The following is a 17,122-nucleotide window of genomic DNA, read 5'->3' on the forward strand; positions in this document are numbered from 1 at the left end:
GAGATTTACTTACCACAGCTCCAAGAGCTGAACGACCCGGGGGAGAATGTAGCACCGGAGAGTCAGGGGAGTACAACACACACAAGAGGAATCGATTAGTGTTTTTCGATAACTTTCGGGAAAAGCTAATCGAAATTTCCTTTTCTCCAGGATTTCTTACGCCTATAGAAGAGTGGTGCACTGGAGGATATCCTAGCGGTGAAAGAGGTGCGACCTTTGCATATAATCCAAAGTGATCGCCGAGACGTGGAACGAGGACAAAGTGCTCGATATATGGCAAAATGAATGGAGGATGCGCCAATCATGATCGAAGGGAAATAGAAAAACGAGAAATACCTACACCACTTTCATAGTAGCGATTCAGGATTCAGGTACAGTGATGTAGTGGATCCCCACTCTGTTTCTTTCAAGAATATATACAAGGGTTGTCCGTAAATTAAGGTTTCCAATGCTTTTACAGATTCGGAAATCTGCTCCGAAAGCTTTTTCATACCCACGTCGTACCAACCTCTCATCGAACTGCACAAAAATGTAGTAGTCACTTGGAGCCCAATCAAGGATGTAGGTACGAAGGACGGTCATTGATATCCCACTCGAATTTGGAGCTGAGATCTGTTCTGGTGTGGGCCAGAATAGCTTGCACCTTGCCGCATTGATTGCGATACTTCTTTTCAGATAGTCGATCAGCAGAACGCATTTCCATTCAAAGCCATCACGTTCCCCGCTGACGGCGTTTGCTTGAACATTTGAAGAATTGGAATGCTGCCATGTTTTGATCGTTCCTTAGTCTCTGGCGTGAAGTAATGGACCCAAGTCTCGTTTTCTGTTAGAAATGAATCCAAAAATTCCTCACCCTCTTCGGCGGAGAAACTCACGACCACTGTAGATGTGTTTCTTTTTGTGCTCATTAGGGAGCACCCACCTGGCACCGTAGTACGAGAGTGGTCTTCTATATGTTCGGCAATCTCTGGCACAGTGACACGCCGATCCGCAAGCAAATTTTCGTCACTGGTCTCGTCTGAAACTGAGAGACGCCCGTTCCGTCATCGGCGTACGTGTTCGTACGGCTTTCTGTGACCACCCTGTACCACGTACGCACATTTTTTATGACCATACGCTATTCTCCGTGCACATAGGCCAATAGGGGTTGAGTAATGAATGATTTCCAGTGACGGTTCCCACAGTTCGGATCAGAGATTGGGTGGAAGACCCACGCTATTTCCGCCATAGACCGAATCGGGAGATACATTACCGATGGAAACCACCAGTCGGAAAATGTGCATTGTGTGTTGCCTATCTACAGTGGGTCCCTTAGATCATTGACTAATACCATGCTAATACCAAAGAATTATTAGTTGCTCTTTGCTAATACCAAAGAATACTTAATTACTCTTTGCTAATACCTTGGATCCAGAGCTGGGCAGAATACTTTCAAAAAGTATTTGAATACTAAATAGTAAATACTTTACACAAATCAAATGTATTTGAATACTAAATACTTTTACGTCCAGCACAAGCGAATACTAGATACAGATACATTGAAAGGTATTCAAATACTTTAAAAAATAAGTATTCCAATACTTTAGAATGTATTCGAATACTTTCAAAAGTATTCTAATACTATCAATACTATTGTTTTTAAGTTAAGTAGACTATCGAGTTCGGTATTCAGATGTATCGGATTTTTATATTTGATTTTGTGACAATGGAAACTTTCCCTAAACATTTCTAAATTGTTCTCAAATATTTGAATAGCTTAAAAGTACTGCCTTTTTTTGAGCCCAGAAAAAAATGTCTGAGATCGACCGGGAAAAAACATTTTCTTATAGAATTTGGCCCGTAGAATCCATAATTTAAAACAGTTTGTACTTCTCAAAGTATTCAAATACCTTGCGAAGTATTCGAATACTTTACGAAGTATCCAAATACTTTGCGAAGTATTCGAATACTAAATATTTGTGAAAGTATTTGAGTTACAAATACAAATACTGCTTCCATAAAAGTATTTAATTACAAAGTATTTAAATACTGTAAAGGATTTGAATACTAAAAAGTATTTACAAAATCGAATACTGCCCAGCTCTGCTTGGATCATATATTTGTATGACCTAAGGTGGGTACCAACGCGGTGTCACAAGTGTACGATTGGTTGCAGCACCATCAGATCAACCTTTCCTACTGAAAAATTGTTGTAGTCTCGTAGCTGAATTAAAGGTGGGATCTCCTCGAAAAGGAAAATTTTATGGCGCACTGTCTAGAAATAAGAAAATAATCCACCAATCCACCATCACACGATTCACTAGATGTTTATGACTCATTCGCACCAAATAACCAGGCGCATCCCTCGGTCCATCCATCCTTTCTTCCCTTTCTCTCCCCAACCCACACCAACTTTCTCCTCTATATTTGTATTTTTTCCACTTGTTACGTTTTCCCTTTTTCTCTGTTTTTATTCTCCTGATTTCTTCTTCATATTCTTTCTGTTTCTTCAGCATTTTTCCTTGCGTTTTCTTTTGTATTTTTTTTTTGTTTTCTCAGCCCCTCTCTCTCTCTTTCTCTTTCTATCATTATAATCCATCTTTTTCTTTCTTCTGTACACTCTCTGCCACACTACTCCTTTCTTCTTCTCCTTCATTTACCTGTTGCTTTTTTAATTCACACAATCCCTACAGTCCCTTCGTCTTTCTATCTTCACATTTCTTGATCTCTTTATCTTCCGTTTTCAACTTATTTCCATCGACTGCTAAACCGGTTCTATCCGTGTTCCTACCTTAGATTCTTTGTTTTTTTTTCGTTACCTATGTTAGTAATCAATTACCAACCTCCCATGTATGTGTATTTCCCGTCGATATTTCCATTCAATATTCTCCATCCTCCTTTTCTGTTAATTCCAATAACAATGCTCCCTCTTTGTTGAATTATTTATCTCTTGTTCCTCTTTCCACCTCTACCAATTTTCCTTTATTCCTTGCTCTGGCATTTAAGTCTCCTCTTTCGTTTCATCTATTTTGTTTTTAAACTGTTTCATTCCCTCTCTGTTGTATTATAGTTATCACTCTCATTCTCTTCCCTTTTACTTCTACTCGTCTGTCCTGTATGCTTTCCTCCTCTTTTTTTGCACTTTACTCTGCCCCCCCCCCATGGTCTCTTTATTATTGTTTAATTTGTTTATTTTTGCGTTTATTTTGAGCGGGCGGAGTTTCTGTTTCAGCCAAGGCTGCTCTACTAATCCAAACCGCTATACATTTACAAACATCCATGCCCGTACCCGTATTCGAACCGGGGACTCTCAATGATGTCGATCTGTCTGTCTGTCCGTACTCTCATTTCCGGCTAAACGGCTGAACGGATTTAAACCAAATTTGGTACACATATTCTTAGAGGTAAAAGGAAAAGCTGAAAAGCGTTTGGGGGGAATCGCGCATGCGCAAGTGGGTCAAATTCTCATTTCCGGCTGAACCGATTGAAACTAAATTTGGTACACACATTCTTATACATAAAAAGGCAGAAACGCGCAAGAGCAGGTGTGCAGGTGGTATCTGTGCTAGTAACAGCAAATTTATTTGTGATAGATTCTCTGTCAGTCTGTCGATCTGTCTGTCTGTACTGTCATTTCGGGCTAAACGGCTGAACCGATCGGAACCAAATTTGGTACACGGACATAAAAGGGCATAATTTTTAACTCACTTGCACATATAATTCTTTTATTGTAACTGTATGTTGGGGTGGGTAGATTTATGTTTTGTATTTCATAAAGAACCCCTACAACCCGGCTACTAGACTGCTTTTCAGTCCGACCCTTGCAAAAATTATCAATTTAACCTCATATATTTGCGTATGTCCTTTATACCGCACAGCTATGGCGAAAAATTCCGTTTCCCCATTACGGTCCCCACTTGATGCGATCATTGTGGAGATTACTTATTAGGTTAATATCACGTAAGTAAATTTGCGTAACTACTTCTGGCGGCGTAGGTACTAAACGCTTTGAATTAATAAAGTCAATAGTCGCCGCCGATCTGCTAATCTGATTAGAGACGTAAGATCGTTCGTTACCTATACTGAATCTGCATTTCCTCAAAGAGGCGGAGATGGCGAGCCACATGGATCTGCGTTGTGGCCAATTTTGTTGTACACAAATTGAAAACTAGCGAAAATTGATCTAATTAAGATGACGAAATTGCACATTTTGAATCAATTGCGATAGAGATGCCCTTGACACGTACGTAGCCGATATGATCATCCTACGGCTTCGTATTTATAATTTTGGCTTTGGAAATGTTTGGCCGCGAGTAAACGAGAGTTTTTCTTAATAATCTAAAATTAGAATCGATAATTAAATAATAAGGGACCGATTGAGACGGAAATAATTTTGAGCTCAGTCTGAACGCTTTGATTGGTTTTCCGCCGCCAGACGACGTGAACTGATCTAAAGGTACTCGAAACTTTCACGTCGAGCAATGTTGGACATTCATTAACTTGAATATCACGCGTTAAATTTGGATTTAAAAATAGTACTCACATCTGACATTCCTATTCGATTTGGCAAGATTTTTTCGTGCCATTATTTATTCCCATTTTTCCTAGGCGATTGGTCGGGACTTTCCAAATACATGGAACAAAGCCAATGAAGTTATGGAAAGAGCAGCAAAAGCTCCAATCTTCTATTTGGAGGTTTTACCAAGCGCTCTATTCTCTTCTCAGTCGCCACTGAGGACGCAGTCGTACTCCTCTTCAGACACATACCAAAAAATGAGTACCTACTGGAACAGAGCTAACAAATAAAAGGGCCAGATGGCCTATGAAAAAAGGAATCGAAATCTTTACTATGGCCCCGCTAGGACACGTCCCACGAGCCTAAAGGAAAACCACTGAAGACCAATTCCTAAGCTTAGTGTTACAGACCAATCAGTCTCTCATCGTTTGTTGAACACCCGGTATACAAGTGTGAAAATAATGAATGCTAAAAGGGACCAAAAGTTACCAAAACGCTTCGTTTGGGGCTACGTCCCGAACAGTTCCAAAATTTGTGCCCCCTCAATTTTTTCTCAGCAGAATTTGGATATTTCGAGACGTGAAAGGTGTAAAATGGATTTATTTTGTATTTGTATGAGCATTTTTGTGCCAATGGGGGTGCGTTTTGAAATGAAACTGTATATTTCTTAAAATTTTGGGTTAGGTGTAATATGAGATCATTACACACTTATAGCTTATAATTATCATTTCTGCATAGTTCTTTGATAAATTCCTTTTGATGTTAAATTTTATTGAGCTGTGACGTTTAATTAATTTTCCGGAATTCCAAAAAGTACCTAATTTCCAGTGATCGAGTTGATCTGGAAACTTCGATCTGCTTACGCGGTCTCTGACCTTCGCGTTAAAAGTTGGTCTATAATCTGGCTAAATTCCCCAACTACCTTGAACCTAATTAAGTTGAAAAAATAGTGTTACGGTAGTCTTAACTCTTAAGATCTAATGGTTTAAGCACTACTATCGCATCACCACCGATTTATAGTACCTATTTAAATCTGTGGTTACATTCTGGCTTTAAAATGTTAATTACAAAACATGCATTTAATTAAAATATCAACGACTGGGATAAATAAATAAAGATATATAGCAACCACCGCAAGGTAACCTTTTATTTTACTATTACAAGTAATGGAAATGGCCACTCGAAACCCATGAATAAACGAAGATCAAAATGTCCCGAGGATGATCACCAATTCCCGAACAGCACAAAATGCAGATTGCGTGCAGTAAGTGAGTTTTGCAGTTTTTCAAATGAAATTGATGAATAAATCGGGCACTACCAAGATATCTAAGATCCGAGAACAGCACAAAATTCAGTTTTTTGTGCAACAGGGCACTGTGTTATTATATATAATTAAATTTGGTCAGTTTCTACAAATAAGTAATATTTATGTATAACAGTGAAATATTATTTATCACGAATAACAATTTATAACAGCACGATCTATTTATCACTTCGGCGTCGTAATTGGAACTCAACTGAAACGCAGTTCGTTTGCTTATATAGCAAACGTCCCCTTTTCCTCGAAAGATTTTGAGCCTTTCCGAAGGCATCCGATTATTCTAGAACGTTCTCGAAATGATTACGTTACATCCGCCTTCGTTCTTTATGGCCTATGACTCATCTTTCACGGCGCCTCGATGTGTATCAGGAGGTCGGGTGTTCGAACCTGGGTTGAGGTGAATTTTTCATCTGTGGCTGAGATGGGAATTACCTTACACCAGTTTCGAACATTCTGCCGGCTACTCTGAGTTAGGTTTTCCTAATTCGTAAGGTAAATATCGGAGTAGTATAGAACAACTTAAGACCTTCTGCAGAGGCACCTCTAAAAAGCATTATGCGGGCCACTCTGTAATTGGGCCCTGTTGAGGGTCCAGAACAAGAGAGGGATAATAAATAAATATAGGACCGACGTCCCGTTCACTCGCAATTCACATTTTGGTGGATTTCGATAAAGAGACGGCACAAAATAATACTCAATTTTTTGACACTTCTCATACCTGGGTGACACGAGGAAGAGAGGCCGCGTTTAGAACTCAAAGAAAATGGTGGGCGCCCAAAGTGGTTAATATCGTCCCTAGGAAAAAAACAAAATTCCGCCACGCAGGGGTTGTGCGCGTGTACAAGATATTTCGGACACCAATTGAAAACAATCGGAGAAAAACTGTAGAAGAAGATAGAAAAAAACTGAAAAATTTCCAGGTTAGTGTAACACGCTCTGTGATGGCGCCCAGATGTCGCCGACCCCACATCTTGTAGCTCCGTCCCTAAAGTTGTTAATTACACGGTCCCGATAGGTACAGGTACACTCCTCGTCTTTTTACAAGCGTTCTTCTACGGGCTCGCATTTACTGCCAGCCAGCCAGTAAGATTAAAAGCTACCTTTTCACCAATAAATTTGCAAAAATGCACTAAAATAGTTATAATACATAAAAGTCAGGAAAATGATACATTACTGGCTAGGAAATATTGAAGTGTGGGGCCGAGTACTTTAATTTCCGAGTCAGGTAATGTCAACTTTCGATTAATGTCAATCTGTCAGTGATGACAGGCGTCATTATAGACATTAGAAATGTCACAAATGCGGCCAGTAAAGTGACAAGCGGCAGGAAACGTAGTCTGCTCTGCCTCTGTCATGGAAACTCAAATTTCCTGACAGAAATTAGGCATGAAAATGAAGGTTGCAGGACGATTTTGAGTAAAGGTAGCTTTAATCTCTGGCTGGCTGGCTGGCAGCGAATGCGGGCCCATGGAAGAATGCTTGTAGAAAGACGAGGAGTGTACACTGTACATGTATTTACCGAGGCCGTGTAAATAATAACTTTAGGAATGGGGCTACATGATGTGAGGTCGGCGACATCTGGGCGCCATCCCGAGCGTGGTGCACTAACCTGGAGATTTTTCAGTTTTTTCCATCTACAGTTTTGGTCCGATTGTTTTCAAGTTGGTGTAGTCGGAGAGATCTTGTAAACGCGCACAACTCCTGCGTGGCGAAATTTTGTTTTTTTCCCCAGCGGCGAAATTGACCACCTTTTTCAAGGCGCGCGTCTTCAAGGGGTACGACTTTAGGCGCCCAAAAGTTTCTTAGAGCTGTAAACGCGGCCTCTCTTCCTCGTATCACCAAGATATGAGAAGTGCCCAAAAATTGAGTACTATTTTATGGTGGGTTTATAGCGATATCCACCAAAATGCGAATTGCGGGTGAACGGGACGTCGGAGGTGGGTACCGACAAAGGGAATATGGTAGCCCCCGACAAGATTTTACTGATGGTGGAGTCAACACTTCAAACACGAATGGTGGGTGCACGGGAAGTAGTTCATTTTTAGCGCATTTTGCAAATAGATAGCTTTTAATCTCACTTTGGCTGGCTGCCTGGCTGGCAGTAAATGCGAGCCCGTAGACGAACGCTTGTAAAAAGACGAGGAGTGTACATGTACATATCGGGGCCGTGTAATTAACAACTTTAAGGACGGGGTTACAAGATGTGGAGTCGGCGACATCTGGGCGCCATCCCCGAGCGTGTTATAATAATCTGGAGATTTTTCAGTTTTTTTCTTTCTTCTTCTACAGATTTTCTCCGATTGTTTTCAAATAGGTGTCGTCGGAAAGATCTTGTCAACGCGCACAACTCCTGCGTGGCGGAATTTTGATTTTTTTGGCGAAATGAACCTTTTACAAGGCGCGCTTCGAGGGGTAGTCGACTTTAAGCGCCCAAAAGTTTTTTAGAGCTCGAATCGCGATCCCTCTTACTCGTGTCGCCAATAGAAGCTCGAGCTATGAGGAGTACCCAAAAATTGAGTATTATTTTATGGCGGGTTTTTAACGAAATTCACCAAAATGCGAATTGCGAGCGAACGGAGCGTCGGAAATATGGTAACCCCCGACGAGATCTTACTGATGGTGGCAGGTGGAGTGAAAACTTCAAACGCGAATTGCGGGTCAATGGAACGTCGGAAGTGGACACTGACAAAGGGATGTAGCCCCAGACATCAAGATCCTAACTGATGGTCAACACTTCAAACACGAATTGCGGAGGACCGCGACATCGGAAGTGGGTACCGACAAAGTGAATGTGGTAGCCTTCGACATCTTATTGATGGTGGAGTCAATACCGGGTAATAAAACACTGATCTGCCACACAAAAATGCGCTGAATTCCCTTCGATCTCACACGAGGACTTTGATAATTTTTTCTCTGGATGTTTGTTAAGGAAGTTGGAACGTAGGGTTGTATCAGCTGAAATTTTGTAGTTTGGTAGTAGAGGGGGGGGGGGGCGTCCGCCGCCGGCGCGATTTTTTCTCCAAAAAAAATTCGAAAAATTGTCAAATGTTGTGGAACGTGCGCGGACAATTCGCGCCCGGACAATTCGCACTCGGATAATTCGCACCGGAATAATTCGCACCCGGACATTTCGCTCCCAGGATATTTCGCACCCTGGACATTTCGCTCCCGGATTATTCGCTCCTGGATAATTCGCACCCGGACTATTCGCACTCGAAAAATTCGCTCCCGAATAATTCACACCCTATCCGGGTGTTCTGTAAATCTTTAAAATTAAATTTGGTTAAGTAATTAAGATAATATTATAATTAGGTAAAGGTAAATTTGAAAAGACCCCGATAAAACAAATTGCACTTCATAAAGAAATAATAAGAGAAATATCGTAATGACTTCCTTTCTATTATTTCTGGAAGATGAATAGGGTTTATTACAAGGTAAAAGTAATTAAGTCCGAAAAATCAGGTTTAAGTACGCATGACCACAACTAATTAGAACTTTAACGCCTGTATGGTATCTTCATTCTTGAACGTTTGACAGAGTGGTATTTTAAAGTTTATCTGAGCCCGGGTTTTGATTTTGTGTATACTTTTTTTTTTATTTTAAAAAATTTTATTTCTGGTGGTAGTGTTGTGGTGGTGTTCAGAAAAGGTAAGTTTCCTGTTTTCTTAGAACCAATTTTACGTTTCTTTGACCACATATTTTGTTGATTATTGGTGACTGAGTAAAATTACACTAACTGCTTATTTTTTTGCGTTATCTTTGCTACAACTATGGTAGTGAATGAACTTAAAAGTTTCTTTTTGATTTTCTTACTCTTATTTATTTTATAGTTTGAAGAGATACATGGAAAAATTCTGGCAATTTTTTAAGAGATTGTTAATAATCAAAACAGTAAAGCTTTTAAAAATCTTGAAACGTTTTAGGAACAGGTCGATATTGATAATTTTTTCTTTTAAATGTTTGTAATTATTAAGTACCTACATACTTCCTTTTTATTTTTTGTATGGCATACCTAGTACTAAATCAAAACCCTTAGCATTGGTAATTGCGGAACAAGGAAGATAGGACATCATTGGAAAGGCTTTCCTTCTCTGAATTTGGTGAGACTATAATTTTTTAGATTTGATATTTTCGAAATATTTTAAAAGTAAGTTGAGGGCGCGCTGTTGTTTATGTCATTTGAAGGATTTCGGGCCGATCACTATGTAATAGAAGCTAATGCGATCGTGCGTCAAAATTATGCAGTTGCAAGTGGTAGAAAAAAGAGAAATCTTGCACCTGCAACGTCGAATGCGCTGGAAATGAAACAACTAAACCAAAAAAAATACATATCCGAATTCAGAGATGGGCGACCTTACCAACGATGCATAATTTAAGATTTTAAGGGTTGCACTGTCAACGATGCGAGACATAGACATTAGTGAGCAAGTTTTATTTTAGACACTGTTTCCTTCCATGATCAATTTGATGTGCCGAAGCGGTTTTTGAAAATTATTTTAATTTACACAATTTACGTATATTATTTAGCTTCAGAGAAATAACACCAAAATCTCCCCATAAAAATTGTTATAATAATAAATGGGTAGATTTTGGTGTTATTTCTCCGAAGCTTCTTAAGCACCCCATTGAGAGTCATGGATCTTCACAATTTCAGTATATTATTTAAATAATAGCCATATAATTTATAGCAAGATCAATTTTTTTCACGATATTTATCAACATTTTTTGCTTTTTTCGTTACTTTACAGTTCTTATCCCTTTAATTTTACGGAAACTCTCAAGAATCTATTTGTTTTACGTTCAAATATGATTATAATTTACTTGAGATTCTTTTAAGACAATACATACGTATTTTGTATGTGTCCTTTAAATGGACGACATCGAAGGTTAGAGAACTAGGAAACTTAACTTGCAGCTACTAACAAATAATAATTGTTAAAATTTTATTTAGACTTTTATATTGCTATTGCAATATTATTTGTACGTGCTAAATGGTTTCCAAATGGAAAAAACCTTGATTGTCAATTGGTACAATAAAACTGGGTAAATAGGTTTAAGAAATGTCAGGTGACAGTTTTGCTGATAGACCGATACCAGCGTTTAGCAGCATCCCTCTACTTGTGAACATGAGTGCATGGACAATTTACATCACGGATGAGTGTCTTTTTACCTTTTTTTTTGTTTTTTTTTAAATAAATTTTCATTCATGGTACCTTTAGCACGTGTTCTCATGTTTAATACGGAGATTACAATAAAATAAGTACTAAATTCCAGATTTTGAGTGATATGGATGCTATTAAAGTGACCTAAAATCTCTACTGCTTTGATATGGTCCATTCCATTTAAAAAGGTACATAGGATTGTACGTATGAATTCTTGCCTCATAAATACTATTAAAAAAATTATTCCTCTACAAATTGTATGCCTATTGTTTAACCGACATAAATATTTAAGTGCCACATTTAAATGCCAAAATCAAGGAAAATCAAATCTCAAAAATGAACTTGTCCCTGAGGCTAAAAGTTGAAATTTGATTTATTACAAAAAGTTGATAATGGATATGAGATTTAGGCGGTGCAAACTATACGGGGCGCGTAACAATGGAGTTCGGTACAACGAAAAGTGGAAAGAGATACATAATCTATGAAGGATACATGTACCTCTTTGCTAAGAACCTTAAACTCCAAAACTGCTCATCATGGCTGTGTCGAGCGAGAAGAGCAAAGAAGGATCCATCGGCTCTTAGTTTAACATGCAATGCCAGGATCTGGGTCAACGATGACAAGGTAAGATTAGCTAAACCGAGCACTGATTTTGGAAGTGCAGATGGTTTCCAGTTTCAAAGCCCTTAATTGGGTATTTTATTAGTTAGGATATCGTCTTTTGACCTTTTGACTTTTTTATACGTAAGTTTCATCGTTGCTTATACCGTCGTCTAATGTTAGTTTTTAGGTTCGGCCCTCCCTTGCAAAAAATTAGTTTATCAATCTCTTCAAATTTCAATTTTACTCTGGAACAAACCACGGATATGGTCGTTGGCCTTTCCAGTTTTACTGCCCTTTTTAATTGTTTTCCATCTATTGTAAGTTTTATAGCTATAGTCTCTCCTCAATTATCTCTACCATCTTGTATATCACCTGAAAATGACCGTTGGTCGAAACATGTAGTGTATCACTTCGTTTTATTAAATTATATGGGAACGGTTTAGAGAACTTTTATTCAATATTAATAAATTATCCCATTTAGAGTTTGAACACAAAATGGACGTCACGATTCCAAATTATACCTTAATATTGAAAGTATCCAAATTTTAAATGTAGGTATACGTCTATTACATGCCCAAAGTAATAAACGTGATATTGGTGAGTAATATTGGAGATTTCAAGCTCCGAGTTAATTTAATACTTCACAGCCAGACGTTCTATGTTAAAAGTCAACCGTACACAAAATACCCTCTCAGGGGAGCGAAATTCTGGTGCGAATTATCCGGGTGCGAAATGTCCGGGTGCGAATTGTCCTGGCTACAACCGTTGAGGAGAAAATGTTTGCAAATACTTTCCAAATTTGGTATAAATTATGAGGTCTGAATTTAAAAAAAAAAACGCAAAATTTGATCGGGGGAACTATCTGAAGATTTTCTGATCCAAGGAAAGGCATAGCGAAGATCTTTATTATGTTGTGCGGATTTGAAAATAATAATTGCTAGGTGGCTGAGGGCAGGGGCGTGGGGGCACTCATTATTATAGTCCAAGACCCATGGTATCCATCAGGACCCGATTCTCCTCGCTGGTGTGTTTCGCTCTAAACGCTTTCGCCCTTGCGCACTTCCACCGTAGAAAATGCCAATTGCCAAGGCGTATTAAGGACGAAAGGTATAAGACGTAGATTGTCCAAACAATTTTATCTATAAATAAATAAATAAATCTATAATGTTTCCAACAACTTAATCGCGGTTTAGCCGTGAAGTTGATAGGTTATCGATATCGCGAAAAAGTAAAATTCGCTAAAAGTTCGTTTTACGTCAAATCAACAGTGCACTCTCCTACTTCTTTCGCATACGATCTGATCTAGAAAAACGGTGCGCTTTCGCAAATTTTGCGGGTTCGAAACGCGCAAGCGCGCCTTACTTAAGTAATGCTATATAAGCGTAACCTCTACGTTTATCTTTGCTGCGTGAAAATTCAACGTGTAAATAAAATGTGTGGAATTCCCTTTCAGTTCACTTTTATAAGGTGATAAGTGTACGTTAATCCGCTTGAATAACCGCAATGTTCTGATCTTCCATTTTTTATACCCACGTGTTTGCCGGCATCGCGCGCGGCCCCCCCTCTCGTCTCGCGTCCCGCTTCGTCAATCACGTGTGAAGGTAAATAATGCAAAATTCGCATATTTGCCCGTGATAATTTTAAAGTATTTCTCCAATATGCATCGATTGTGATTTTTAATTATAAGACTGAGCGCAAAAAAAATGTGTGCCGTTCGCAATTCGTCGGAGGACAGGAACCATAACGGGTACATAACTGTTTTTAACCCCACGACCGAGACCTACCACTTCGATCCTAGCAAATCTAAGGGTGAGTGACAGATTTTTAAAGGGTCGAGTTTCAAGGTGAAAATGTCAATTGAAATTTGAATACGCAACCAATCGCACGTAAGCGGACATCCGCGCGCGGTTCCGTTTCATGACAAAAAAAGCAAACAAGATGATATAATAACGAGATAATAATTAATGTACCTAAAGTGGGTATGACGCCCCGAGGTGAATCACTGCTTGGATTAGTTTTAAAATACGCGCGTCACTGGAATTAAAGGTACGTGAAAACCTGGAGGAATGCATCGTTTTCGTCGTCAAGGCTTCGGGCAATTTCACTTCTTTTGTTTTTTATCGTTCAATTTGCGGTCCGCGATAAGGAAAATTGGGCGGGCCAAGCGCAAAACTCGGCCCGAGGCTAGGAGAATTGGTTTTTTGGAGACGATTTGGGAACACCCCATAAAAAAGGGACAGTATTTCGGACAACCGCCGAATTTTCCGCCCGTAAAAAAAATGCGAAAATTTGTTTCGTCATTGGGCGTTCCCGTTTTGCCGCGCGTGGACTATTCCAGTCGGAAAAACGGGAAGAAAATCTGTGGCTCTTGTGGGGATGATCAGATATGTCCCAAAATTGATATTCACGTTTTACATGTTACCCTTAACATGTCACATGTACAATTTTAACCCCTTATTACAACCACGTAGTTGTGTAGGTGTGGGGGGTTGAACAAATTTCTTTTATAAGGTCAGAATTTTGTTGTCATCTCGTAAACGTGTGGAAAGTTTCACATTCTTACGAGAAAATATTTTTTGAGAAAAAAATACGTTATTATAATCGTTATGGCTGACTGGCTGTTCGGCTGCAATCTCAGCAATTACAGTAGTTAGAGACTTCAAATGTTCAGTAAAAGCCTTCTGCTATCGTGTAGATGTGCAGAATGTAGTATATTTTGAGTTAGATTTTTCGAGAGTTAGATAATTTTAAACTTTGCTAATAAAATACTGATCTGTATTACCAAAAATGTACTTTAATCATGCATATGCTGATTTACAACTTTAATTTATTTTTTATTTTTCCCAAGGGAAGAGTTTGAAGTATGCGCGGAAGCAATTTTTTTTCCATATAACCATAAATATATATTATTATGTAAAATTGGCATTACTTTCTCCACTTTTTATCTTGTGTACTACATGTACTATGTGGACATCGAAGACTTGAATCTATTGCTTGTAATTGAACCCTGACCTAACTCACCTATATGTATCTCTTTTTGTATACGAATAAAATTAAATTTTCCACCAAGGACAATGTGCCCCCCCCCCTCCCCCTGAAAAGTTTTTCTGGATCCGCCACTGGTAAACCCTTGCAGCAAAGTATGATCTTTGCTTGCAGGAAGTAGGGATCAACCGATAAGGCCGAGAATACGGCATTTTTGGCCGATATTGCTATGCCTAAAGGCCGATACCGATAAAATATTGGCGTATGGGCCATTTTCAAAAATTTATTTCTCTGTTATTTCTCACGACACGCTTTGCTTTGCGAATTTTCGTGTGCTAAACACCAGTCTTTAACGTAAATTTAATTATATGATTTATTTATTTACAATTCATTAACAATAAATTTATAACAATCTTGTATTAATTAATTGATAACATAACACGAGCACAATTTGATTTGCTTATATAACAAACACCAATATTTCTCGAAAGTTCCCGAACGCTCTCGAATCGTCTAGAATATTCTCGAACAAACACGTCATATTTCCCGGAAAGAACGTGTTTTGTTTCTTATCGGGGTTTCTAGAATATTCGCTAAATGCGAGTGCGTGGCCGTGAGACCTCTATCAACCCAAATGCATACACGTGCGTTACTACAGCACGGCTCCGGCATGCACAAGCAAAACGGCTACATAAACAGAACCGCTAATTAGGGGCTTTTTGGACGCTTACGCGCAGATGAGCGAAGTCGACCTATGAATTTGTACCGCCAGAGGGAAGTGGCGCATATTCAATTTAAATGCGTAAACGTGGAAATTGCCTCGATTAGTTTCGCCGAGAGGTAGATAGAAACAGGCCACTTTTTTCTTACAAACTGCGGAAATGTATAATTATGCTTAGTGGTTTCCAAGTAAAACCGACACGCTATGACTAACTTTGTTATTATTGGAGCTATAAATTAGCAAATATCTAGCGTTTTATTACGTTGTAAAATCAGGAAAATAACTGTCTGATCGAATGAAGGTTGTCGCACACTTGCCGTTGCGGACAGTTGTTCTAAAAGGAAGAAGTCCCTATTGGAGTGTATTGAAAAGGACAAGCTTACAGAATTTCATCATTTATTCGAAGACCTAAAGAAGGAGGAATAATATTTTGTTCAATATGTAACGTAAATTTAATTATTTCTACGTCTTCAAATGGATTAATTTATAACAGTCATACAATTCATCACTCACAATATATATCATAGCAAGAACGCATCGAAGTAGGAACTCAACTGTAACGCAATTCGATTTGCTTAGGTATATAGTAAAGTCGAATGTACCCCGAGCGGTTTTGCGCAAAAATAAAAATAGAAAACAAAAAAAAATTTCCGGTTTTTCTCAAAGAATTTGAAGTTACGTGAAAAAAGTGTCTCGGGATAAATAGGACCCCCTGTATATAAATTAATTGACATTCAGATATAGGATTACGGAATTGGTAGTCGCAACTTATAAAAGAAATGAGCTCTACACCCTAAATCATCTGGCTTATGCAGGTATAGTTAAACTCCAATAAATCATCGCCTGAAACTGATATCTTTTCTAGGCGAAAAGTATCGTATATAGCCCGCTATTTATTTTAGTACTGTTCCGAATTCCGTCGTTATACTCGGACAAAAACGGAAGTTTACCCATTATTAAATCAATAATTCTAATTTGTTTGCAATAGTCGATAATCATGGCTTCCTAGTATGTATGTATGTCGAGAGTCGATTCCTACTTTAAGAACGTTGCGAGACATTCCTTGAAGAAATTCTAAAGCTTTTATGGGTCCTTTAAGACTTCCCAAATACTTAAGTCATTTTTAAGAGTCTTTAAGGTACTAAATTTGAGTCTTAAGAAATGTTGAGAGATTTTAGTATTTGTGAGTATTCAACAGTTTCCACAACTTTGAGATGGACCTTAGAGGCCTAGACCTTTTGCGAGAGTCCTTAAAGGGATTGAAAAGCTTTTAATAATCGTTAATAGTTATTTGTGTACCAAGGCCGTAAAAGTGATCTTTTTTGGCCGAAGCTGCTGTTTGTGGCCGAGGCGGTAGCCGAGGCTGCAATTCAGATGAGGCCTAACAAATCACTTTTGGCCAAGGTGCACACAACATTTTTTAGGCGATCATCAAAAAAGAATTCAAAAATTTGCTCATAAACATATTTTTTCTGAAAATCATAGTTATCTTAGACAATTAAAAACAAAGCATTTCCTGTCATATGTAATAAATTATAATTAGCATCTTTGCGTGTGTTTTGTGCGTATCAAAATGGGTGATAGCGACAGTTCAGATACCCCAAATGAAATTTTGGAAGCTGCAAGCGTTGCGACCCTAAGTCATATATGATATAAGAGCAGGCGTTTGAGAGTAAAAGTACAATCGCAACTTCCTCCGTTGTACAAAATTTTAATAATGCAATAGGTCTTTCGTAACTGTGGCTTCCAAGACCTTATAGTTAACATGCTGTACAATTATTAGAAACCTGATTACCTACTTTGATGGTAGGTATAGGCAGCTACTTGTGTTCTCG

The 17,122-nt window shown here is 38.6% G+C and overlaps 1 protein-coding gene across 2 annotated transcripts in view; it reads left to right on the forward strand.

The window, feature by feature from the left end:
- LOC116180393 (putative inorganic phosphate cotransporter) overlaps nucleotides 1-17,122 on the forward strand; it is a 33,904-nt gene that overhangs the window by 9,765 nt on the left and 7,017 nt on the right. Inside the window, exon 1 of one of the 2 annotated variants that reach the window (XM_031500359.1) lies at nucleotides 12,773-13,390. The exons of the other annotated variant lie outside the window; for it this stretch is intronic. Coding sequence (XP_031356219.1) covers nucleotides 13,285-13,390 — 106 coding nt within the window. The 5' untranslated portion in view covers nucleotides 12,773-13,284. Of the gene's footprint in view, nucleotides 1-12,772; nucleotides 13,391-17,122 lie in introns of those variants that run through there. 2 annotated transcript variants of the gene reach the window in all.

This window comes from Photinus pyralis, unplaced genomic scaffold, assembly GCF_008802855.1.
Source record: "Photinus pyralis isolate 1611_PpyrPB1 unplaced genomic scaffold, Ppyr1.3 Ppyr1.4_LG9, whole genome shotgun sequence".
Taxonomy (NCBI): domain Eukaryota; kingdom Metazoa; phylum Arthropoda; class Insecta; order Coleoptera; family Lampyridae; genus Photinus; species Photinus pyralis.